Below are 27,711 nucleotides of genomic sequence, written 5' to 3' on the forward strand. Positions count from 1 at the left end.
TTATAACAAACGGCAAATGAGTCGCATTTACCCCAAGGGAGGCCGAGTCGATTCCAGTAATTACATGCCTCAGATTTTCTGGAACGCTGGCTGCCAGATGGTTTCACTGAACTATCAAACCCCAGGTAGGAACTGATGTCCAGTGACCTCAAATTCCACGGGAATGCTCTGACAGGATGGTGCCAACAGTTGCCATCACTTTGCTGTGGGCATTTTTTAAAGGAAGCAGACATATGGCAAAACAATGTGTTATTGGATTTATATAATGATGAGAAATTAAAAACTCAAAATAGAGCAATAAAATGATGATAGGAGACAGTCTATTTTGATTTAAATTGAATTTCCTTTTGTAAATGCCACGATTACTCTGCTAAACATTTTCCCTATTCCAGAATATTTCTAATTTTTCTTCCTTTGGGATCAAACTTATCTTTGTTTCCAGAAACAGTTAACTATGAGAAAAATTTGAGTATCTTTGTATAGTAACTATGACTCATTTTTACTTTGGAAAGTACCCTTCCAACTGTTAACATTCAGCAGATATCAATGACACAGTGGTACCTCACCATAAACGTGCAGAATATTATGGGGTAGACTCTGCTAAAATGATATATAAGGAGTTATATATTCTTAGAGATACTAATCTATTACTTTGTCCTCCAAAGTGTACTCAAAGGCAGGTTTCCAATACATAGTTTACCACCCCCTGGAAGGAGAGGAGTAAATTTTTATAAATGCATAAACAAATTTTGATAAGTTTTTGAGGTTTGCTTAAGAGCCTAGGATCACAATTTTAATATTAGAGATAGAAAAGCAATGGGTTCTGGATGCTTACCTAAAAGACATGAGAAATGTGTTACAAAACCTATTCACTTTCTTGGTTTATTCCACAGTGTGGTCCTTAAACTGGGAAAACAAAATAAAACAATGCTTTCTTATTCAGTTCTTGGCTTTATGCAGGTACCTCCCATGTTTCCCAATTTGGGGGCCTTTTCCTTTTCTAGTCCCTTTGCTATACTTTGAGAATCTCTCTCTACCTTGTTCCCTATTCTCTGGACTGATTGAAAGCCCCTTTGACATTCATCCTTTGGGCATGAATGTGAGCTGACTGTATTTCCAACCCCTTGGTAGAGCCTCTTAAGTGACCACAAGCTGGAGTCAATTTTTTTTTTTTTTTAGGATGTGTTTGTTTTTATTTTTATTTGGAGTCAAATTTATATGCACTGTCCCCATCAGCCCTTGCTATACTAAACTGTGACCGGGTGCCAGTACAATCCCAGAGTATTTCTAGCAGAGATAAAATAAAAACGCCCTGCTGATTTTACTTCCTTAAAAAGGTGTGAAGTTGTATTCTCAGTTGTCAGTGGGTCCCTTATATGGGTTAAATAATCCTAAAACAGTTTATTCAGTAGGTCAGCTTATGTTTTATTCTGTAATGTTAGGTTTCACCACAACATTTTTAAGAAGAAAAATATCCATCAGCTGACCCATTTCTTTTGCTGATGAAAAGAAAGCATGAAGATCGTATCTGCTTACAAGGGAAAAATCATGAGCCATGCCTTGTCAGTGGAGACCCCATTAGAAGAATCCCCTTTGAGTCACTGATCTTTACATGATCCTTACCTAGTTTCCTTTTGTTTCTTTTCAGTGCAGTTTTATATTCACATTCAAGCTGGGTACCTCCAGTATATCCTTCCTCTGGGGTCACAGGGCCCATCCTCTCCAACTATATCTGGTTGAACGTCTGTACTCTCAACACTAATTGAACAATCATATAAGTCATATATTAACTCCAAGTACTAAAGTAGTCCTAGCATGATCTATCTGAAAATCCACTTTATGTTTAATTTAAATTAAACACAAGATTATTTCAACATAGAAGAAACAGTTATGTGCCTTAAACAGACCCAGTAATACCTTGTGATATTAAAAAGACCGCTCAGCCTAGGATCAGTATCTGATTTCCATTGTTTAAAATCACCCCATCAGGATCTTCTTTGTCCAGAGAGATAAGATACTAAATTACTTTTGTCTCTTGACAGATTTAGCGATGCAATTGAATCAGGGAAAATTTGAGTATAATGGATCATGCGGGTGAGTAATGTGATTTAAACTGTTGTCACCACTCCATACTACAACTATAATGAAACCGTGTCATTTTTAATTAGGGACTGCTGAATTTAAGCTGGGTTTCAGGGATGGGATAGAAGCAAATGAAATCCCTGGATAGTTTATATTTGCAAATATATATTCTTCATCTACCCCAGTTTTACAGATTTTTAAAAATATCTGAACCACAAGTCAAGCAGTGTAGCGTACACACTCTAGAGTTTAATGTTCTCATTTTAAATTCAATAATGGAGGTTTTTATAGCTAGGCGAGATAATGATCCCTGTTCATTTGGGCATTAACCGGACATTAAATGTGTATATTTTACCTAGGACAAATGGAGGAATGAAATTGATATAATATATAATGAAATGATGGGTGGCAAGTTGAATTTAATTCAGTTAGGAAGAAAGCTTTGTTCTCTCTTGATTCTTTTGCATGTCTTATAAATAGCAGTTATCAAAAAATAATGCTATGAATGTTGTTCTAGTTTACTTAAATAGCACTCTGAAATCTGTCAGCCCAGTAGTGAAATAGGAAATGTTAATTCCACTGAAATGATGAAAGGTTAAGTGAAAATATGAAGTTAAAATTCTATAGAGATGAAAAAGCTGTGTGTCCATTTTTCCTCCATGCACCTGTCCCCATGCAGCACGGCAGATAAATAACCCCAAACCACTGCCCAGAGGCCTCTAAAGTAGCCCAGTGGAGACCGTCCCACCCCATGGTGCTGCTGTCAGGAAGCTCTTGGCCTCCCTGTTGGATATCTAATTTTCATCCTCAAAACAGCCAGTTAACATCAAAGTTTTCAGTAGTTGTAGGTACAAAGTGCACATCCCCACCTTTCCTGTCTGCCACATTGTTCTCTGCCAGGGTAGCTACATGCCTGGGTGACGGTCCTGGTACCCAAATCACCCACTACACACATAGCTGGACCATACACAACATTTTTTCTCTGCTGTGTATGTTGAAAGAAATAAAACGTGTACATCTTAAACTAATACAATGTTATGTGTTAATTATATCAATAAAACTGGGGGGAAATGAAATAAAAATGCTGTAGTTCAAAAAAACAGCCAAATACACATTTTGGAGTTTTTTTAAAGCTATTTTGTTACTGAATGCAGAGTGTTCATAACAGGAGATTGTGCACTAGCTGATGGACCCCCGGTGGTAGGCTGAGGCAGTGAGGCCCCAGGGGCAGCTGTGGTGTGGGAATAAAAGCCCTAGGTTCGCATTTGAAGCCTGGGTTTGAATCCCAGCTCCTCCACGTGCTGGCTTCACGGCCCTGGGTAGGTGTGTTGGACTCTGAACCTCGATTTTCTGCTTGATAAAGTGAAGACAATACCACTTACCACACCAAGTTTGTTGTTACAGCTCAGTAAGGATGAACATGATTGTAGACGAAAATACTTTATGAACTGCGAATTTTTGTGCAAAAGTGAGGTTTAAGAAAAACTTAAGACCTTCTAGTAGATCATATGTAGAGATCACACAAGATTAAATGAGCGCTCTGATCAAAGCTGGCCTTTAAGTTCAGGGAGGCAGCCACTGTCCTCAGGGTTCATATTCAGACACATCAGGCCTGGCTGGGCTCCCTCCTTAGACCTTTCCCCGAGGCCCAGTAAAGCCAGAGCTTTCCATTCTTGTCTCAGCTGTCCCACAGCTGATACTGACACAGGGAGAATTGCTTCCAGATAAAAAGGGTCCCAGTAGGAGTTTTATGCGTTCATTACATTTCTTTTTAGGAGTTTACATTTTGCCATTGTTCGCATGTTCACTGTCTCCCTTTCCGCACCATTGTTTATTTTAAAATACGTTCATAAGCAAGGACGGAGCTACTTTAGCCTGAATTCTGTGCTGATATATTTGAAGCAATGTGACCAAAAGCCTAAGTCCCACCGGAGGCACAATCATAAAAAAGATGATTGTTCAGTGGGGCAGCCCAACTGGAAGAGGCATTGACAATATTGTTCAGTCTTGTGTGCCATGCCTCCTCCCTCTTCCCTTTTCCCCACATCCAACCTGGAGGCAAAGGTCGTCACCAGTGGGCAAAGGGAAGAAATCTCTCTGTGTGTTTTTGTGCCCCTCAGTGACAGAGGAGTCGTACCTGCCTGGTACAGGGCCAGCCTCTCAGGACACTTTTCCATGGAGCGAGGGCATCCAGAGTGCTCCGTGGCTTTCACAAGTTGCCCTTGACATTTTTCCACCCACTACCAGGCCCTTTTTTAAAAATCCTATGGGCTGGCTGGTTCTGAGCAGTGCATTCCTGTAAAGAGACAGTCTGTGCCTTTTAGGCGTCCAGTGGTAAAGAACTATTTTATCTAGAACATCAGTGTGCTAGATGCACACCCCTGAATCTAGCAATAGTAACAAAACATCAGAAACCCACCTGGGAAGCCCTCTGCTCTGTGGGCTGAACTTATGGGAGGCCATGCCATTGGGCCCAGTAAGTGTGACTTTTTTACCAAGGAAGTGAGCCATAGTTTATAACAGACTCATTTTTAAAGATGGGAGGCATTTCTCTAATTCCTAGTGAAACAAAATAGAGCAAATTAATTTCTTAAGTCTTTACAGGCTTTTAGAAGAAATTGGATGATTGATATCAAAATACTATGACTTCCTTTGAGTCAAAGATGCACACTTTTTATATAACTTTCTCAAATTGCAATGTGGTTTAAAATCCATAGCATCTTATAGTTATAATCAGCAGCCATTTTGCTTTCTTGCTGGTAAATAAAATAATGGATTGTTGAATAATTGATGGCATCTTAGGTGTGGGGAAGCAGGACTAATTTGTTAATGATCCCATCGTCTGATTCTTATGGCTCCTGTCTACCCCCCTGGCTGAAGATCCTTCTTTTCTCCCTCCCTTGCCTTCTGAGGCCCTACAAAGTTCACAGACAATTCTCCAGTCCCTTCTCTTGCCATTGTCTTTCTTCTCTGCCGATGTCCACCATGCAGACCTGGATGCCTGGAATGAATTCATTTTCTGAACCAAAAAACACCAGGCAGGACCAGCTACATAGTTTGCAGGGCCTAATGCAAAATGAAAACAAAGGGCTTCTTGTTCAGAAGTTATTATGATTTTCAAGACAGTGGCTACAGAACATTAAACCAAGCATGGAGCCCTTCTAAGTTCAGGGCCCAATGCAAATGCACAGATCCCACACCCATAAAGTGACACGGCTCCGGCGTCAGCTTCCCCATCACTGCCTGGGGTCCCAGGACCTGCACAGACACCAGGACTGTGAGTAGCAGCCCCTGCTACATCTGCAGGTGGCCTCGGGCCCAGAACAGACACTCCTTCAAGCCAAGCTGGCTAAGTGTCAGCCCCAAGCCAGGGCTGACCTCAGAATCCTGTCAAGCTCTGTGTGTTCTCTTTTGTTAAGTGTATAGAACAAACACGTTACACTGAAGGCTGCCTGCTTTGGAGAATTGGATTTAGGTTGCTTGCCCTTTTTCCCTGGCATTTCTTATTTTGGATCAATTCACTCTTTCACAGATTAGTTTTCTTCTAAGCGGGTCTGCCAGAAGGGTACGTGGAGGAATGTTTTGGGCACTGAGACAGCGTCAATATCGTATTTCTCTATTTTTGGTGAGAAGGAGCTCCTGACGTTAAAGAAATGCCTGAGGGGCATGGGGAATGCTGAATCTCTGGGCAGGCCATGCCCAAGGACATTCTGCCCTGGAAAGATGATGACAATCCTATATGGAACCCCGAGCCCCACCTTTCTCAGGAAGCAGAATCCCTCATTTCACACAACTGGAATCCCAATGCCGCTCCTCTTGAGAAAGGCAGAACCACCATCTGTTTCCTCCCCTTCTGGCTGAAGTCTGATATTTTGCCAGATAAAGCTGGTCGGCTTCCCTTGAAGAAGTGTGTATAGCATAGTAGTTACTCATCTGCTTTCCTTCCAAAGACTAGCTTTTGCTGTAACATCGTGTTTTCCAGGGGCTAACACAGAAATAGGTCCAAACCTAAAACTCTATGAATGTAGAAAACGTTCTCTCCTATGCTATGAGGGAGCTCTTATATTATATTTTGGGCTGAATTCTCTTGGAGACAGGTGAATGTTCAAAATCATCTTTAATATATGAACGTAGACTCTATCTGTGATGTAATAATCAGTATTGTCCCTCAGAGGTTCTTTTTTGATGCCATCCAAATCGAATGTGGGGTTTTTTTTTAACACGTTTTGTTCAGATTTAGAAGATAGCAAAAAGTGGCAACTTTGTCAAAACCAAGAACAGTGACTTTAAACTTTTTTTTTTTTGAACCGGACGTTAAGGCTTTATTATTGCATGTAGGAACAAATATCGCAAGACATCCATGGCATAAACAAATTCAAGAGAAGACGGTAGTATCAGGACGTCCTAGATGCCACTGATCCTAGAATCTAAAGAACATTCTTTGTTCCCTGCTTCTCTTTAGGATCATCCATAGCACAGGGATATTCTTGTCAGACCTTGGGGTCCTCTGCCTAAAAGCCTAGCTCCTAAATTAGAGATGGATCAAAGGAAGTAGTTAATGTCCTGAAGTGTGAGTGTTTTAGTCTCTGTAAAAATGAGCGAAATTAACTCCTATGCTTTTGTCCCACCAGGTACCTTCTCAAACCAGATTTCATGAGACGGCCTGACCGAACATTTGATCCCTTCTCAGAAACTCCTGTTGATGGGGTTATTGCAGCCACTTGCTCAGTGCAGGTAAAGCCCCTGCTCCTCACAGAACAGTACAAATGTGTATGCAGTTGATCCTGGAAAAGTCTTCAGAGATCACAATGAAATTGTTTAGTGTCAGCAGGCAAGATCCATGTGTTGCGCTCAACTTTGACTTAAAATTCCCCTTTTTTCTTGATATATTTTTTTCACTAGTAAAATTATTAGCTACTTTTAGTGAAAGTCACAAGATCAAAAAAGTACCTATTAGAGGATGTAGAGCAGCAGAAACTCTCACTCATTGCTGGTGGGAATGGAAAACGGTGTAGTGAATTTGGAAGACAGTTGGGTGGTTTACAAAACTAAACATACTACGTAATCCAGCAGTCACACTCCTTGATATTTACCCAAAGGCATGGAAAACTTATGTCTACACAAAAACCTACACTCGGATGTTTGTAGCAGCTGTATTGGTAATTGCCAAAATTTGGAAGCAACCAAGATATCCTTCAGTAAGTGAATGGATAAACTGGTGCATCCCAACAATGGAATACTATTCCGTGCTAAAAGAAAATGAGCTATTGAGTCATAAAAGCACATGGAGGAAACAAAGACGATTACTAATCTAAAAAGGCTACATACTACATGATTCCAACTACATGGCATCCTGAAAAAGGCAAAGGTGGAGACAATAAAAAGACCAGTAATTGCCAGAGGTCGAGGGAGAGGGGATGGAATAGGTAGAGTGTCGTGTCCAGCACGACAAGAGTTGTGGGAAGCGAGGAGGGCGGCACAAGGTTAAAAAAGACAGGAGAGGAGAGGAGCGTGCAAGTGGGGCCAAGGGACTGCAGCCTCAAGGACTGAGCCCCGAAACGCATGGCTTTTATTAGTTAGGTGTGGAAGCAAAAGAAGTAAAGCTTGTCAACTCAAGGTCTGTGAATCCCATACATTATAATAGGAAACTGATTTAAGCCAATCACCCTTGCCTGCAGGCAGCTGAACGGTAAGTCCCAGGATAACTACTTCACCAAGGGACCAAACGTTATGCATATGAATAGATGGAGAGCACATCATTGAATCTCTTTCCTTGCAGGTTGTGGGAAGGAATGCAACCACAGAGGCAGAAGCTCTCCTTAGCCAGGGGGAGGTGGGGGGCTGTGCCCACCTCTATCGACCCTTCGAGTTCCCCAGATGGTCCCCACATGGCTGTGTCTGGCTTGGGTTGCCCCCGCCGTGGGGAGTCGTACCCGTCTTTGACTAGCCAGCCATCTTTCTGGGGCCAAACAGGGAGACGTAAGGTGTAAGCACAAAGGTGAAGCAAGTCCCTGAAAGGATCCGTCTCACAGACTCTCCTTTTTTTAGGGGCAGGTACGAGGAGACAGACAGGTAGGCTGCTGCGTGGCAACAGTAGAGCACAGACAAATTTAATGCAGTGATACTATTCTGTATCATAGTAGATACCTGTCATTTTACATTTGTCCATTCCTGTAGAATGTACAACACCAAGAGTGAAGTCTAATATAAACTATAGACTTTAGGTGATAATGATGTATTACTGTAGGTTTATTGATTGCAACAAACCAGCCTGGTGTTGAAATATCCATAGTGTGGGAGGTTGTGTGTGTGGTGATGCATGATATGCAAACTCTGTACTTTCTGCTCAGTTTTGCTGTGAACCTAAAACTGCTCTAAAAAGTAAAATTTGTTAATGAAAAAAAATACCTACTATATGATTTCCTTAATACAAAACTTTAGAAAATGCAAACTAACCTATACTGACAAAAAAGGAAATCACTGGTTTCTTACAGAAAGAGATGGAGGGAGGGATTACAAAAGGGCACAAAAAGGGGTGACGGAAATGTTTGTTGTCTTAATTGTGATAGTTTCACAGATGTGTTCATATGTCAAAACTAATCTTATACATTTTAAATATGTACAGTTGATTGTCAGTTAGACCTTAAAATAAACTGTTTCAAATTATTAGCTATTAGATCATGTTTTAAAACCTGATAAATATCTATAGTCATTTGCAAAGTACATAAAAAATAGCTCCTCCACAGCTTTATAATAGATGGAATTTAATGCTGTTCTTTATAAATGTATAACACTGTCATAGCTAACCAGTGTCAATATCAGTAAAGAATAACAGGCAAGTTTTGGTATTACTTTTCGTCCTGTGTGTGTCTTTTCAAGACTTTTAAAACAGTTCAGTAAAAGGATGGCAGAATTTCAGAGCTGTGAAGTTGTCATCATAGGGCATATTTGAACCCATCACTTCATTTCATAGGTGTGGGCACTTAGGTAAAATGAAGATTCTTAGACAGTATTTCTTTGTATTTTATGATTCATGTCTACTCATATTTCCCTCTTTTTCTAGAGAGTTTTCCAAGGGAAACTCTGCCTAGGGTAGTGTTTTGCATGTAGTAGTTGCTCAATAATGTTTTAGTTTAATAAAGAATGAATACATTATTTCCACAAATAACTAACATTTCTAAAGATGAACCAAGGTTTTACTTCCTGGTTATTCTTTGCTACAGATGATTACACAGACTTTGCTTCTCTCTTGTCCTATTTCTGTCTTGCTACAGGTCATATCAGGTCAGTTTTTATCAGATAAGAAAATTGGCACATACGTAGAAGTGGATATGTATGGGTTGCCCACTGACACTATACGTAAGGAGTTCCGAACTCGCATGGTGATGAACAATGGACTCAATCCAGTTTACAATGAAGAATCATTTGTATTTCGGAAGGTAGGACATTTTCAATGTATCAGACTCACGCTGCTAACTTGGGAGCCACGTTTTAGCACATAGACACTACGTGATATAAGGGACAGTTATCCAACCCAAAAAGTCTTTTTTCCTTCTTCCAATGGTTTAAGTCCTTTAGCTGTCATATGATTGTTATTTCTCTTTGCCCCGTCCTTCTTTTTGCCCTCCTGTCCTCCTTGGAGGAAGTCCACCTCCTATGTGGCAGTGCCCAAGCTCCAGGTGTGCAGGCTACTTAGACTGCAATCTCCCTGGTGGACACCATTATATATTGGAGAGTTCCTCCCACCCTATCAGCAGCTGGTAACTTACACTGTTCCTTTAGCCAAGAGGGCGGGTAGGATGTTGCACCCATTATTAGGGCCACTAAATGTCTTCAAATGGGTCAGTTGGTATTGTCCTGTGCCTCCAGAAAGTGTGATACCCGTTGCAGGTTCTGTGCTTCATGTGCTGTTTTTGGTTTGGGGTTTGTTTTTGTTTTGTTTTGTTGTATTTGGGGCTGTTTTCCCCCAATACTATAACTTGGTCGTAAGAACAATCACCATCCTTTTCTCTAATGCAGTTTTTAATCTTGTAAGCATTTTTCACATTGTTTCTCTTCTGTCAATTAAAGATGTATGGAAAAGTCCATTCATTGGCAGGGCTATCGCCAAGGATGTCTGGTTTTTTTCTCTCACTTTTTCTTTATCTTGACCAAAATGGTTTCTTGCTTCTTCTTTAGGAATAGGTTTTCCAGGTGTTGCTGCTCCGTTTCTGTATCGTGCAACACAGATAACTGGCTTCTAGTCTTAACAAAATAGGGATTATCCACCTCAGAATAGAGTGACTAGTTTACAGAAACCAGTTTAGGAGAGTCCAGTGCAGGGACAATGAAACAGGTAATTTTGACATTTAGGTTCACCCTATGATGTGAATACCATTATCATGCAAACCCTGCCTTGTTACCTGCCCTGCTCCTGTCAGAGTGTGGTGTAAATTGGATACACAGCTGTGTTTTTTCTTTTTTTTCTTCCCTGGTTTTCCCAGTTTGTTATAGCTAGATCTGTTTTCAGCTTGGCTTGTGCTCTTTGACATAATAAATAATACTTGAACACGTTTCTAGAAATGCAAAACGTTAACTGAAGAACTGAAGAGGTTGTTTGTTTTTATGAGTGAAGAAATATCGAACTTGGTTTTTTCGTTTGTTTGTTTTTTAAATTTGTTTGTTTATTGATTGATTTATTTTTAATTAAAGTTTATTGGGGTGACATAAACTTGTATACCTGAAATACAATGTATACAACTCTGTAGTACATCGTCTATATCTCACATTATCTGTTCGCCACCCAGAATCAGTTCTGCTTCCATAACCATATATTTGATCCCCTTTACCATCATCTACCACCCACTCCCCCCTTACCCTCTGATAACCACTAAACTATTGTCTATGTCTGTGAGTTTTTGTTTATTTGTTTGTCTTGTTCTTTTGTTGTCTTCAGTTTTATATACCACATATCAGTGAAATCATATGGTTCTCTACTTTTTCTGTCTGTATCACATCACCCCAGTTAGAATGGCTATCATCAACAAGACAAATAGTAACAAGTGTTGGAGAGGCTGTGGAGAAAAAGGAACCCTCATACACTGTTGGTGGGAATGCAGATTGGTGCAGCTGCTATGGAAGGCAGAGTGGAGGTTCCTCAAAAAATTAAGAATAGGAGACGCTGCCTGCATCTGTGGCAGTGGAAACACGGTCTGATCTGCGGCTGTGGAAACGCAGCCTGCATCCGCAGCTGCAGAGATGCAGGGGATCCCACGACGGAACAGAGAATACAAAAGCCAGGAGGTGGGCTCTTTCCCTGCATCCCACAGCTGATCTCTCCCGTCCAGGGGCCAGCATATCCAACATTTGAGGCAGTAACCTCAGCTGAGACCTCCAGCTGGGCCTTAGGTCAGACAAAGGACACAAACTCCATACCTGGGCCCCTCCCCCCGCTCTTCCAATCCTACTCCCGCCCTTCCAGAGACAAACTGGCCCCTGAACTGAGGAGTAGTGTCAGATTACAGAGGAGCCTTAGTGCTCAGACTCTGGGAAGACTGGCGTGGAGCTCTGACTCAGGGAAGAGGCTGGGAAAACTGTGATTTTTTGCTGGGCTAGGAGAGAAGAGACTCCTCCATCCCCAGCCACCGTCTTTTCTGGCCTGCGGGAAGAGTGTGACACGGCTGGGCTGGGAGACAGAAGACCCCTCCATCCCCAGCCCCCACCCTTTCTGGCCTGCCTGGGGCAGGGCAATTACAACTGCGGAGACACTCCCAGGGATCACCAGTAGGTGGCAGATACAGCTCTAGGCTTTCAGCAGCTCAGAAATCTTCCACCTGTCACACACACACACACACACACACACACACACACACGGAAGAAGTGCCCTAAGACTCAGGAGAACTGGACACAGGACTGGTGGTGCTACTCTCAGTGCGCATATGTGCAGGCAAGGGCAGAAACTGCACTGACTTTGTAGAAACTACCATCCAGACCCCTCAACCCCACGCATCTAAATTTGCCGTACCAACGTCACTCTGGGCACCAGGTGACCGGCTCTGCCTACACAAAACACAGAGGACTCTTTTCTACAGCAGAGGACAACCTGGAGATTACTTGGTGGGCTTAAGCCAAGACTGGCACTGCTTTTTTTTGGTTATGTTTTGTTTTGTCTTTATATCTTTGATATCTGCCTGTGTTGAGTGTGGGTTGTCGGTTGTTTTTAAATGTGAATGTATTTGATTTTTTCTTTGTTGTTGTTGTTGTTGTTGTTGTGGTTGGTGATTTGCTTTGTTCTGAAATTGCCCTACACCAGGGCCTAGCTTAAGAGGCACAAGATTCAACACACCCAGAGGCCAACTCCAGACCAAACCAGAGTATTACCGGGTTTGACCTACAAGTGACACACCCAGAGGGAATTCTCTACAGGAACAAGAGCCCATAGAGGCCAAACCACATTTAAGTGGTGAACCCTCACGCAGCAGAACACCCTGCGGTGGGCAGAGCCAAGTCTCACAATTAGTCAGCCTAGGAGTTAACCCCACCTACTCACAAGTGAAAAGCAATTAAAGATCTTCTTTAACAGGACAATATACACAACACAAGAGTCACCTTTGGAGCACACGCAGAGGAGAAGAACGAAGTAGTGATAGTCAAATATAAAGGACACATACTACATAAGATAACCCAGCAAGAACTAAGAACTCTAGGGGATCTATCTAATACATCGAAGCAAACACAGAGAGTCAGCCAAAATGGGGAATCAAAGAAACATGTCCCAAATAAAAGAACAGAAGAAACCTCCAGAAATGGAACCTAATGAAACAGAGGTAACCAACCTATCAGAGACAGAGTTCAGAACACTGATGATAAGAATGTTTAAGGAGCTTAGAAACGACATAAAGAAGGTAGAGAAATCATAATGAACAACCACTTAGAACTAAAGAACACAATTACTGAAATAAAGAACTCACTTGAAGGAATTAACAGCAGGTTAGATGAAGCAGAGGATTGAATCAGCAACTTAGAAGACAAGTTAGCAGAGATCACCCAAATGGAATAACCAAATGGAGAAAGAAAAAAGAAAAAAAACAATGAAGATGGTTTAAGAGACCCCTGGGATAACATCAAGCACAACAACATGCACATCATAGGAATACCAGAAGGTGAAGAGAGGAAGCAAGGGATTGAGAACATACTTGAAGTAATAATGTCCGAAAATTTCCCTAACCTGATGAAGGAAACCAACATACAAGCCCAGGAAGTGCAGAGAGTTCCAACCAGGATAAACCCAAACAGGCCCACACCAAGACACATTATAGTTAAAATGGCAAAGGTTAAAGACAAAGAGAGAATCCTAAAAGCAGCAAGAGAAAGACAGAGGGTTACATACAAGGGAACTCCCATAAGACTATCAAATGACTTTTCTGCAGAAACATTGAAGGCCAGGAGGGAGGGGCAGGAGATACTCAAAGTGATGGAAAACAAAGGTCTACAACCTGGCTTGCTTTATCCAGCAAGGCTATCATTTAAAGTTGATGGAGAGATAAAGAGCTTCCCAGAAAATAATAAGCTAAAGGAATTTATTACCACCAAGCCAGCATTGCAAGAAATACTAAAAGGACTTCTGTAAATAGAAGAAAGATAAAAACAATCTAACTACAAATTTAAAAATGGCAGTAACTATGTACCTATCAATAATCACTTTAAATGTAAACGGATTAAATGCTCCAATCAAGAGACATAGGGTGGCTGAGTGGATAAGAAGGGAAGACCCTTGTATATGCTGTATACAAGAGACTCACCTCAGATCAAAAAACACACACAGGCTGAAAGTGAAGGGTTGGAGTAAGATATTTCAAGCAAATGGAAATGAGAAAAAAAGCTGGAGTTGCAATACTTATATCTGACAAAATACACTTTAAAATGAAGAACATATTAAAAGACAAAGATGGGCACTATATAATAAAGGGATCAATCCGACAAGAGGACATAACCCTAGTAAACATCTATGCACCCAACATAGGAGCACCTAAATATATAAAACAGATATTGACTGACATAAAGACAGAGATCAACAGTAACACTATCATAGTAGGGGACTTCAACACACCTCTGACAACAAAGGACAGGTCTTCCAGACAGAAAATCAATATGGAAACAACAGCCTTAAATGACACATTGTACCACTTGGATTTAAATCAATATTTTCAGAGCATTTCAACCCAAAGCTGCAGAATACACGTTCTTCTCAAGTGCACACGGAATATTTTCCAAGATAGACCATATGTTAAGCCACAAAACAAATCTTGATAAATTTAAGAAAATTGAAATCATACCAATTGTCTTCTCTGACCACAGTGCTATGAAATTAGAAATGAACTACAGGAAAAAAGCTGGAAGACACACCAATTCATGGAGGCTGAATAACATGTTACTAAAGAATGAATGGGTCAATGAGGAGATCAAGGAAGAAATCAAAAGATACCTCGAGAAAACGAAAATGAGAACACGACGACCCAAAATCTATGGGATGCCGTGAAAGCAGTCCTAAGAGTGAAATGCATAGCATTGCAGGCCTACCTAAAGAAACAAGAAAAATCACTAATCAACAGTTTATCTTCACACTTAAGGGATCTGGAAAAAGAACAGCAAAATAAGCCCAAAGGGAGTACAAGGAAGGAGATCATAAAGATCAGAGCGGAAATAAATGAAATAGAAACCAGAAAAACAATACAAAAGATCAATGAATCCAAGAGTTGGTTCTTAGAGAAGATAAACAAAATTGACAAACCTTTAGCCACTCATTAAAAAAAAAAAAAAAAAAAAAAAAAAAAAAAACAGAGAGAGGACCCAAATTAATAAAATCAGAAATGAAAGAGGAGAAGTGACAACAGATACCGCAGAAATACAAAAAATTTTAAGAAATTACTATGAGCAACTGTATGCCAACAAATTTGACAATCTAGAAGAAATGGACAATTTTCTAGAGGCGTACAACCTTCCAAGGCTAACTCAAGAAGAAACGGAAAACCTGAATAGACTGATTACCACCAGGGAAATTGAATCAGTAATCAACAATCTCCCAACAAACAAAAGCCCTGGACCAGATGGCTTTACAGGTGAATTTTACAAAACATTCAAAAAAGAATTATCACCTATTCTCCTCAAGCTCTTCCAAAACATCCAGAAGGAGGGAAGGCTCCCAAACACTTTTTACGAAGCCACTATCACCCTGATCCCAAAATCAGACAAAGACGCCACAAAAAAAGAAAACTACAGGCCGATATCTCTAATGAACATAGATGCAAAAATCTTCAACAAAATATTAACAAACAGAATTCAGCAATACATTAAAAAGATCATACACTACAATCAAGTGGGATTCATTCCTCGTATACAAGTGTGGTTCAACATCCGCAAATCAATTAATGTGATACACCACATTAACAAAATGAAAAATAAAAATCACATGATCATATCAATAGATGCAGAAAAAGCATTTGATAAAATCCAGCAACCATTTATGATAAAAACCCTTAAGAAAGTGGGAATAGAGGGATCATATCTCAACATAATAAAGGCCATATATGATAAACCCACAGCTAACATCATACTCAGTGGGGAAAAGCTAAAACCATTCCCCTTAAGATCAGGAACAAGGAAATTTTGCCCACTTTCTCCACTTCTATTCAACATAGTGCCAGAAGTTCTAGCCACAGCAATCAGACAAGAAAAAGAAATAAAAGGCATCCAAATCGGTAAGGAGGAAGTAAAATTGTCATTATATGCAGATGACATGATACAATATATAGAGAACCCTAAAGACTCCACCAAGAAACTATTAGAACTGATAGATGAATTTAGTAAAGTAGCAGGATACAAAATTAATATTCAGAAATCAGTTGCATTTGTATATACCAATAATAAAACATCAGAAGGAGAAATTAAAAAAACAATCCTATTTGCAATTGCTTCAAAGACTATAAAATATCTGGGAATAAATTTAAAAGAAGTAAAAGATCTGTACTCAGAAAATTATAAGACACTGAAGAGAAAAATGAAAGAAGATACAAATAGATGGAAACACATACCATGTTCATGGTTAGGAAGAATTGATATAGTTAAAATATCCATACTGCCTAAGGCAATATATATGTTCAACGCAATTCCTATCAAACTACCAATGACGTTTTTCACAGAAATAGAACATATAATCCTAAAATTTATATGGGACCACAAAAGACCCCGGATAGCCTCAGCAATCTTGAGAAATAAGAACAAATTGGGAGGTATAACAATACCTGACATCAAATTATACTACAGCTACAGTAATCAAAACAGCATGGTACTGGCATAAAAACAGACACACAGATCAATGGAACAGAACAGAGAGTCCAGAAATAAATCCATGCCTATATGGCCATTTAATCTACGACAATGGAAGCAAGAATGTATGGTGGGGTAAAGACAGTCTATTCAATAAATGGTGCTGGGAAACCTGGACAGACACATGCAAAAAAATGAAGCTGGACCACCTCCTTACATCATATACAAAAATAAATTCAAAATGGCTTAACGACTTAAATGTAAGATCTGAAACCATAAAATTCCTAGAAGAAAATATAGGAAGAAACTTCACAGACATTACCCGGAGTAAAATTTTTACTGATATATCCCCTCACGCGAGGGAAGTAAGAGAAAAAATACACATGTGGGATTACATCAAACTAAAAAGTTTTTTCACAGCAAAGGAAACCACGAATAAAACAAAAAGGGATCCTACTGAATGGGAAAAGATATTTGCCAATGATATATCTGATAAGGGGTTAATATCACAAATTTATAAAAAACTCAGCTCAACTCCAAAGAAACAAACAACCCAATTGAAAAATGGGCAGAGGACATGAAGAGACATTTTTCTAAAAAGGACATACAGATGGCCAACAGACATATGAAGAAATGCTCAACCTCACTAACCATCAGAGAAATGCAAATAAAAACCACAATGAGATACCACCTCACCCCAGTCAAAATGGCTATCATCAATAAATCAACAAACAACAAGTGCTCGCACGGATGTGGAGAAAAGGGAATGCTTGTGCACTGTTGGTGGGATTGCAGATTGGTGTAATCACTATGGAAAACAGTATGGAGGTATCTCAAAAATCTGAAAATGGAACTACCTCATGATCCAGCAATTCCACTCCTAGGTATCTATCCGGAGAAATCCAAAACTCTAATTCAAATAATTTTATGCACTCCCATGTTTATTGCAGCACTATACACAATAGCCAAGACATGGAAACAACCAAAATGCCCATCAGTAGACGACTGGATTAAGAAACAGTGGTACTTTTATACAATGGAGTATTACGCAGCCATAAAGAAGAAAGAAATCTTACCATTTGCAACACCATGGACGGACCTAGAGAACTTTATGTTAAGTGAAATAAGTCAGACAGAGAAAGACAAATACCATATGATCTCACTTATATGTGGAATCTAAAGAAAAGAATAAATGAATGAACGAATTAGAAACAGTTTTGGAGACATAGAGGAAAAATGGAGGGTTGCTAGATAGGAGGGGGGTGGGGATAAAGGGGGAAGGTGAGGGGATTAGAAAACAGTCGGTAACCACAAGATCGCCACGGCATTTTGAAAATTAATTTGGGGCATGTAATCAATAATGTTGTAAAGATTTTGTAGGTGTCCGATGGACACTTGTCCCATTTGGGATACCACCTCAGGGATGATGTAGATGCCTGATCTCTGCACTGTACACCTGAAGCTGAAGCTGAACAATAATGAATGCCAACTATAGTTTTATATATATATATATATATATATATATATATATATATATATATGTATATGTATATATATGTATATATATATGTATGTATATACTTGCAAGAAGCGAACTACAGCATTAGGTATAGAGACAGTGGAAATGTAATGGCTCTGTGCGATGTCAGAGGGATAGTGGATGGGGTAGGGGGTTCACACAGTGTGAGGGATATAAATGATAAACGTCTAAGTATTACTTTGTCTTGTGCATCTGAAACTAATAAAAAAAATTAAGAATAGAAATACCACATGACCCAGCAATCCCTCTCCTGGATATCTACCCAAAAACCCTGAAAACATTTACCCATAAAGACATAGGTGCTCCAATGTTCATTGCAGCTTTATTTATGGTGGCCAAGACATGGAAATAACCAAAGTGTCCTTCAATAGATGAATGGATAAAGAATCTGTGGTATATATACACAATGGAATACCATTCGGCCATAAGAAAAGATGAAATAGTACCATTTGCAACAACATGGATGGATCTTAAGATTATAATGCTAAGCGAAATAAGTCAAACGAAATTTGAGTTTTTTGTATGTAGCATTACCGTCCCCAGAAAAAATTGCCAATTCTGGATCCTTCACTGTTCTTCAGAAATTATATTATCTATCATTGTTGTCAAGCACTTTAATTTTGTTTTCTTTCTTGTTGTTATTGTTTTTGTTCTTTGCAGCAATCTCAAAAGGTAATAAACCTCCACTCACCACATGAGAAACACTGGAGTGGCTGAAGTTGGCTGAATTTTAGCTTTACTCCTTTTCATGTTGTTGAAGTTAAAATTAAATTATAACCTCTAGGCATAAATAGGCAATCAAACCATAGTCTAGTTTGAGACACAATACTCCAGTCAGCCAAGATGTCCTGGGTTGCTCTCAGCCAAAGGAAAGGCATTCCTGATTAAAAACATTGGATTTTCTCGTCTTATTGCTATTGTATATCTGAATAGGGATTCTGCAATCTGAGCTCAAGTTTTGTGTCCCTTTGTGCAGTTTGGGAATGGCAAGAGTTAGGTGTCCTGTGTATACATATGTGACTGTTTCTAGCTGTCCCATCTTACTATTTAATAGATGTTAAAATATGTTAAAAACTGAGGGGTGCAAGATAAAAGGAGAATCCAACTTTAGGTATAAGTTATCTTTTATACATGAAGTATTTCTTCAAGATACTCTCTACATTCTTAAAAACAGAGTTAGATGTCAGAAGCAGCCCAGATCCGTCATAGACCGCAGGATTAGAAGTCAAGGGCCCCACTTGCCAGGCCCATTTGTCTGAGATTAAGGAAAATCACTTTATTGCTCAGGGTCTCCTTTTGCTTATCCATTGTGGATGTGGATGGAAAAGATGATAAGTGTCGGACTAGCAGTTGTTCCCATCCATTGCTTCTAAAATTTCCAATGAGATGATTTCCGGAAAACTTGTTCAGTTGCCTTTCTCAATGGTTTGGGCACTGTATTGTATACAGTATACTTTAGGAATGCAAAGTATTGATCATGGGCCTGTGTTCACCATAAAGGAGCATTTAAGAGCATTGTGGATATGGTCCAGATTCCTAGAGTTGTGGATCTTGGGAGCTGCATTCCAAAATTCAATAAACAGTACCCTTCTTTGCGTGCAGGTAATCCTCCCTGACCTGGCCGTCCTGAGAATAGCAGTATATGATGACAACAACAAGCTGATTGGCCAGCGGATTCTGCCCCTGGATGGCCTCCAGGCCGGCTATCGACACATTTCCCTTCGCAATGAGGGAAATAAACCATTATCACTGCCAACAATTTTCTGCAATATTGTCCTCAAAACATATGTGCCTGATGGATTTGGAGGTATGTAAACATTTGGGTACAGAATATGATACAGATATAGATGTAGGTATAGATGTAGATATAGATATAGTCATAAGTTACAAGATTGTAAAATATTTCACCAATGGTTAAAACTAAAGTCTGTTCCAACTCTTAAAAGCCTCGAAGAAATCAAGGATAAATACCGTGTTTCCCCAAAAATAAGACCGTTTCTTATATTAATTTTTGCTCCATTAGGGCTTATTTTCAGGGGATGTCTTATTTTTTCATGTACAACAATCTGCATTTATTCAAATACAGTCATGTCATCTTCTTCTGGAACATTGTCATAACGTACTAAATGTGTCCATCTAGCTGAGATCTTAACTGGGGCTTATTTTTGGGGAAACACAGTAGCAACCTCAAGTTTCATAGTAAGGAATGAAAGTCAAGGCTCTATTTTCTTTCAGGTTCTTTCTTATTTTAAAATACTATAGTTTTATGTTTATCAATTTTTACGAATATGTTTGTGAAGAATATACTTACATAATCATTCAAAGGGGGCAAAAGACATAAGTAATGTGGAAGCATAGATCTCAGCTGGTATCACTAAAAGATTCCAATTGAACTCAACTATCAACAGGCCTGGATTTTCTTCCAACCCCACAACAGAGTTCAATTTCACACAAAAATCCCAGTCATCAGACCACAAAAGACCATCTTTGGTTTTGCTAGGGTAATCGATGGGAGGAATCTAAAGCTGGACCAAGTCATAGGATTTTGCTTAAAGCTAAACATATTCACTTTTTATAAGTCCCAACTAAGCCAAGAACATTAAAAGAAAACAAAGATTCTCTGTATTCTCAGAGTCTGTTCAACCATAAGAAAATAATACAGCAGAGTGATTGTATCAAATTAGCCAACAGTTCAAATCCTGACTCTCCACTACTGGCCAGGTGACCTTGGTATAGTGATATAACGTCTAAAACCCCTCATTTCCTCACCTATAAGATGAAGATACTAATAGTACCTCCCTCAGCCCTCTTGTGAGGTGCTCGTCGTTACAGTATATGCTATAGCAAGGCTCAAAAATGTGCACGCATGTGGATGTGGCTATAGATACAGCTGTGGTTTCTATACAATACTGGAATACATCACACTATGTGTCATGCAGGGTGTCATGCAGGGTCTCAGTTCCCGCTCCCCACACAAGAACGCAGGACATGGTGAGGCCAAAAAGGAACACCCACGGAGCCATAAATAGGGGAGTCATACCACTATAGTCTTGCTGGCGGCTGGGTTGGAGACATGGTTGGGCACATGATCCGCAACCTGCCGTCCTCTTCTCTATCAACCAACCAACCCCTGCTAGCTGCAATCTGCCCTGCTAACTGCAATCCGCACTTGCTAGCTCAGCCACCATCTCCTTACTAGCCCCCATTTTCTGCTAGCGTAGCCACAGCAGTTATATTAGTGGCCAATGGCTAACTGGTTACAGCTGACGGCCAACTAGCCACAGCTGATGGCCATCCAATCACAGTTGATGGCCATTAACTACCTGAGCCAGCACCTTTCCACGTAAGGCCGAGAGCCGGGAAACTGCACTGCTGGCTCTGTCCCCACTCTGTGGTTTGGGGATTATTTTGTTGTTTGTTTTTAACAATGCGTGCTGCTCTGGAGGACAGATGTTCTATGACTAATCCTCAACTTTAACAATCTGATTGCAGGTTCAAAAAGCCATTAGGATTTTTCAGTCACAATATCCATAATGGAGACTCTTGCCTTCCTCCTTCTCCTATGTTTTTCATTTAAAAAAAGAAAGAAAGACTATTAGAAGGCACCACATACAATAGCAGATGTAAAAGACATAAAAGAGAATGGGAGTGGGTGCCGTGGGCTGGGAAAGGGGATCAGAAAAGAGATAAGAGTCCTGCAGTGTGTATGTAGGAGCATGTGAGGTCATGAGGCATCAGCAGAGGAATGAAATCACAGTCTGCATAACTTGGGCTTCAAGATGGGCAGCACGTAACACATAATACATTTTTGAAAGTCAGATACACAAATATGGTGGAAGACTTAAAAGTTTTGCTTCTGCATGGGTTACTTTTCAAATGAAACTAATTCCTTCCAGGGAATTGGGCCATTTGAATAGAAAAGGGGAAAAAAAGTTTGTTTGCACTCCTAGCTTGTATCAAACACCTTATATAAAGAGTCCAGAAATGTGAAATTGTTCAGAATGGAGGTGGACATGCGTAGGTCCATGCTGAAGAAATATCTGTATTTGTAATGTAGCATATTGCCAGTGTCGACAATTATGTAAGTACTGATCCAAATTAATCTCTTTAAAAATAGTCCTGCAAGTATGCTTTCCTAAGGTGGTGTTTTTATCAGGAGCATTTGAAATTTCTGTACTGCGTTACCATTGATGGAATTCTGCAGTTAATGTTTCAACCTCAGATTTGACATTCAAAAACTTGCTTCAGAACATTCTCTCTCTGGTCATCACTTTTATATGTGAAGAAACTGAGGGCTGACATGATGAGTCTTAAGGGTCTTACCTGAAGATAACAAAAGGGGAATATGAGAACTTTCTTTTCCAAATTTCTGATCTTCTTTACAGCATCTTGATTTGTATAACACATTTATATTTCATCTGCTTAAGAAACCTTTCACTTCAGATCTGAACATGTCTGTGCTGAATCAGCATGGCAGGAAACCTACTGAGTCCCTGTTCCCAAAAGCATTGATTTTCTCCGTTGATTCTATAGGAAAAAATTTCAGAATGAAACTCTGCACATGACACACTCCAGCATTTTCTAGGGACAAAAAGGGGAGTTGTTGATACATATCATCAGATTTTTATTTGGCTAAAGAAAGAAAGAATGGATTCATTCATTCATTCCACGCATATGTTTAACAGGTTTTATTCTGCGAAAGGCAAAGTAGTTAAAATACGTATCATAGATTCTGACAGCACGAAGAATAAAAGAATAGTCATCCATAAATTTCACTGCCCGGAGAAAACTCCATTACCCTATTGGTCCCTTTATTCCCAATCTCATTTCTTGTCAATTTTATTTTTAATTAAATTGGATCTTACTGTACATCCTCATTTGGACTCATTACTTCAGAGAGATAACCTTTTTTTTTTCACTTAATAGAGAATATTTTCCTATGTCATAAAATATTTTTATTGGCTGCATTGGATTCCATTTTACATATACCATAATTTATTGATTAACAGTGAAACTGTTTTAGTTTTTCTTTCACATCTAAGAACCCTAAATGTAAAACTTAGGAAGTATTCATGATCACTTCCCGAAGGTGAAATTTTTGAAGTGGACTTGTCGTAGTAAGGAGTGTGTGCATATTTAAACCTTTAGATTCAGATGCCAAATAAGACATCAGCAGTGTATGAGATATAACTTTTGTTAACATTTACTAATGTAATCAGTAGAAAGGGTATTTCATTAATGTATTAAAATATTTTTCTCAGAGGAAAAGATATTGTCAACAATTGTTAGTACCTGCTCTATGAATGGCCTGAATAAGAGATGTAAAGTTAAAAAGGTCAGGTACACTTACCCTCGAGAATTTTCCAGTCTTATACACATATACATACACATAAGCAGGTACAGGCATACACGTAAATAAGTGTGACCTATTATACAAGTACGGAACATTGAACTAAGGGGTGATTAACCAGAGTGGGGGCGGGGGGGGGTCTTCAGTAGCTGTTTGGGCCTTGAAATATGCGTAATACATCACAGTGAAAAGGTAGACTGGATTTCTCTACAGACAGGGAAGCAGCTCATGACAAGCACTTAGTAAGGAAAGTGCTGGGCTTATTTATGCATTCTGAGGAAGCTGAAACAGAGGGTATTTGGTGTTAAAACTGAAAACATATGGTTCATATCTGAGGACACATCCTCAAAACTAGTGTTACTCAGCAAGAGGAGTATGCTGTTCCTATTGAATAATTTTGGCACCTTAAGGAAAATATGCACATTTTCAGGGCACGAAGTAATTTGGTAAATTATATCTTCTCAGTTTTCAGGCAGATCGGTTTGTCCACAATCACTCCACAAGTTTAGATCCAGTTATAGAAGTAAGACCTCTTATTCCTGACCGAGCTAATTAAGTTCCAACTTTTATAGCTCACCAAATACTTAACCTAGGAATTATTTATTACTTTAGTAAGATTGTTAAAAGCAAATTTTTAAAAACCCATGCAGTAATGTCATGCAGCATCATTTGTGTAAAAAATATCAGATACAACCTAAGTTCATCAATAAGGTCTGGGTAAATATGTCATAGCCATTCTCTAGACTGCTATGTACCATTAAAAATAATGACTCGGATCTCAGTGTTTAGACATAGAAAGATGACAGTGATATACAGCTGAGAGAAAAAGTGAATTGCAAAACAATTTCATAATTATTTACAAACACCTTAGCTGTTTACACATATACATAAAGTACACAGAAAAAAATTCTAGAAGAATACACACCGAACTTTCATAATAGTTGCTCTTTGAGATTGGGGGTAAGGGTTTAGTGGAACTAGCCCACTGCATTGGACAACTGCCAGGAACCTCACAGAGAATATTCTGTCCAATATGGCAGCCTGCTTTAGCAGGACTCCACTCCACTATTACTTCTGGATTGTTTAAATTTAAGTAAGCATATGTACCTTTACTTTCTGTAAATTTAAAAAAATATATATTTTGCCCTATTTTTTCTATAACAGCAAGATAATCTGAAAATAGCAGATAAAAGACTTTTTTAAATATATATTTATTTTGCGTTTGGAAAAGAATAAAGAAAATTAAAGCAGCCTATTATCCTGATACCTGGGTAATTCTTGATAACATTTTAAAATAAAAGAAATATATGAATGTCTTAAAATACTATATGTATTTTAAAACATAAAGCATATCTGTGTATATATAAGTACATATGTATATACATAAATATAAACCTTATATGTATGTGAGTGCATGTATATATATGTGTGTATACATATATATATATACATATATATATATATTTTTTTTTTTTTTTTTTTAATTTAACCAAACAAGATATATAATACACCCTGTTCTATGCTTTGCTTTCTTTACATAATATAGTGTGGACTGCATTTCATGTCAATGCACATAAAACTTTTGAATTCTTTTTTAAGATTATATAATATTTGTTTTGTATGTATATACCACTCTCTGTTTATCCTTTGATAAATATTACTTTGATTTGGATCAATATTACTCCCACACATTATTTTCGAGACTGCCTATTCTCACTCACCATGGCCATTTCTGGATTCTAAAAAATTCTTCAATTTTTCCAGTAAAGGTAGTAAAAGTGATATTTCATCATTTCAGTTTGCACATTTACAAGTTTGAATCAGATTGAGCATATTTCATGTGCTTCTTGGTCACTTGTATTCCTTTGCCAGAAAAATATGCTCTTAGTTCCCTTTTTCTATAATTGAGTTGTTCCTCTTTTTCTTAAGTAATTGTTTACATCAAATTTTAATTTACTCATGAGAGCTCTCATAATTTCCAAAGTGGTCTCAAATACATTTCAACATCTAGATAAAGTTCTATGAATGTAATGCTTGGGGATTCAAAGACGCTCTTTTTCAGCCTGATAGATGCTATTTCATTGAGGTCACACAGCAGATATGTAAGAATGCTGGCTAGAGCCCCACAGGTTACCAGCTATCTGACCTCATATGAGTTCGCAAAACATTTTACATTTCACTGTCCTCATCGCAGCTCAAGGTAACAGCAGCCCCCACCTCATAAGTGAAGATCAAATGAGCATGGAACAGTTCCCAACATTAGCAACTCCTCCGTTAATTTTTTTAAATTTATTTTTAACAAACTAAAAGAAAAATCCATTGGTTATAGTTTCCTCTCCCTAACTTTACCGTTTAGGTTGCTACAGTAAAATTTTTTGTCATAACAAGTCATCATCCTAAGAAACATCTCTTAATTTTGTGCCTAAGAATTTTCAGAATTCTCATGTATTAGTAATGTTACCATAATGTCTGTAAGTCCCAACAACTCTATGTTCTCTGTGATTTTTAAGTGTATTTTAAATCTTAGTGAACTCAGGTAGGTGGTTTCATTTTATAAAAACAAGAAAAGTGTTCTTAAAAGGTTTTTCTAAGCTGAGACAATTCCTTAGGCAGGGCATGGGCATTTACAGGAGCTGCTGGTCACTTATTTGTTAGGGTTCTGTTCCAATACTGGGGTTCTTAGGTCACTATATGATGATGAATACCTGCTGACGAGACAACTTGCCACTTTTCCAATTGCCCATAATTATTCCTACCTTCTGGCATATGGTGCTCTTCAGAGCTTTGAACTCTGGGCCACCCAGTTGCCTCCCAATATGAGATAGGTCTAAACCAATGTTATCCACCACGACCCTCTTCCACTCCGTTCAGATCCGTTTTCCTTCCTTGCCCCCTCAGGAGACAGAAGCAGGGTGGGGTTAGTGCAACTGCTTCTCCTCCTCATCACTGTGGTATAATAACTCCCAAGATACGCAAAGGAATGAGAGTCAAAATGGCTACTAGAGTTTCTGGACTGTTCCATAGATACAGTAGTCCCCTCTCCTTATCCATTGTTTCTGTTACCCACGGTCAACCATGGTCCGAAAATATTTAATGGAAAATATCAGAACTAAACAATTCATAAGTTTTAAACCACGCCCCATTCTGAGTAGCATGATGAGATCTTGTGCCACCCGCTCCATCCCACCCAGGATGTGAACCATCCCTTTGTCCAGTGTCTCCACACTGTAGACACTCTCCACCCGTTAGTCACTTAGCAGCCATCTCGGTTATCAGAGCAAATGTCATGGTATCTCAGTACTTGTGTTCAAGTAAGCCTTATTTTACTTAATAATGACCCCAAAGTACAAAAGTAATCATGCTGGCAATTCAGATATGCCAAAGAGAAGCCATAAAGTACTTCCTTTAAGTGAAAAGGTGAGTCCAATACAATAAGACATTTTGAGACAGAGACCACATTCACATAACTTTTATTATGACATATTGCTATAATTCTTCTATTTGACTATTATTTATTGTTGTTAATCTCTTACTGTGCCCAATTTATAAATTAAACTTTATCATAGGTATGTATGTATTGGGGAAAAAACAGTATTTATAATAGTGTTCGGTACTATCAGAGGTTTCAGGCATTCATTGGGGTTCTTGGAACATACCCCCTGCAGATAAGGGAGGACTACTATCGTTTTGTTCGTAAGTGGCCTAGATGTAAAATATTTCTGGGCTGAAGAACACAAATGAAGTCTCTTAACTATCAGAAACTAAATTGTGACATGAAAAAAAAAAATGGTAACACTTAGAAGAGGGATGATTAGGGATGAATCAGGAAGCCCCAGTTTTTCAATATTATTTTTCTACTGAACATAAAGTAAACAGTCCTCGTTTAGTCCCACTCTCAGGCACAAAATGGCAGTACTAGGTTGGGTGCTAAGGTGCACTTACCTGTGTCAAATCCAGTGAGACCCAGAGGACGGGGCTGTCTCGCTTTATCTGTAGGTGTAAATGCTGCTGACAGTGTCACTTCCCATTACAGCAGCTTTATCACTATTAGCCACTGCTTTTGGTGATGGAAACTGTTTCCAAAGCCGAGGACCGTTAAATGAGTGTCGGTATTTCTCTTTACCCACCCACTGTTGCTTGTAATGGGTTTTTTCATTTGCATTTCTTTCATTATTACTGAGTGGGTAGGGAGGAGAACAAATAAGAGAATTGATGCTATGCTTCCAGAATCTATGGAACATTATATTTCAACATTACTTGGAGTTGTGGTTCATGAACACTGTGTTCTTTGAGCCGTGCTTAGCACTGCTTTTATAACTACAGATTTTTGTCTGCTCTTCTGCAACTAGGCTAGTTTATGTAAGCAAAGCTGAAGTGGCCCTTTGTTTATTGGCCCAGTTATTCTTGCCACCTCCCTTATGACTAAAGATACATC

General features: G+C 39.0%; 1 protein-coding gene and 1 long non-coding RNA gene across 10 annotated transcripts in view; one reads left to right on the forward strand and one right to left on the reverse strand.

Annotated features, from left to right (window-relative positions):
• The window catches only part of PLCB4 (phospholipase C beta 4), a 400,724-nt gene that overhangs the window by 329,924 nt on the left and 43,089 nt on the right, over positions 1-27,711 (forward strand). For all 9 annotated transcript variants that reach the window (XM_074318158.2, XM_074318162.2, XM_074318160.2 and 6 more), the window contains 5 exons: positions 1-125; positions 2,043-2,094; positions 6,714-6,816; positions 9,357-9,521; positions 19,529-19,733. In XM_074318158.2, coding sequence (XP_074174259.2) covers positions 1-125; positions 2,043-2,094; positions 6,714-6,816; positions 9,357-9,521; positions 19,529-19,733 — 650 coding nt within the window. The remainder of the gene's footprint in view (positions 126-2,042; positions 2,095-6,713; positions 6,817-9,356; positions 9,522-19,528; positions 19,734-27,711) is intronic.
• On the reverse strand, positions 75-27,666 carry LOC141568299 (uncharacterized). The gene is made up of 4 exons (XR_012491421.2): positions 27,219-27,666; positions 1,624-1,758; positions 836-906; positions 75-203 (listed from the first exon to the last, which is right to left on the reverse strand). It is a non-coding gene; the product is annotated as an uncharacterized LOC141568299 (long non-coding RNA).

The sequence above is a fragment of the Rhinolophus sinicus genome, chromosome 13, assembly GCF_057876585.1.
Source record: "Rhinolophus sinicus isolate RSI-liver-muscle chromosome 13, RSI-T2T, whole genome shotgun sequence".
Lineage (NCBI taxonomy): Eukaryota > Metazoa > Chordata > Mammalia > Chiroptera > Rhinolophidae > Rhinolophus > Rhinolophus sinicus.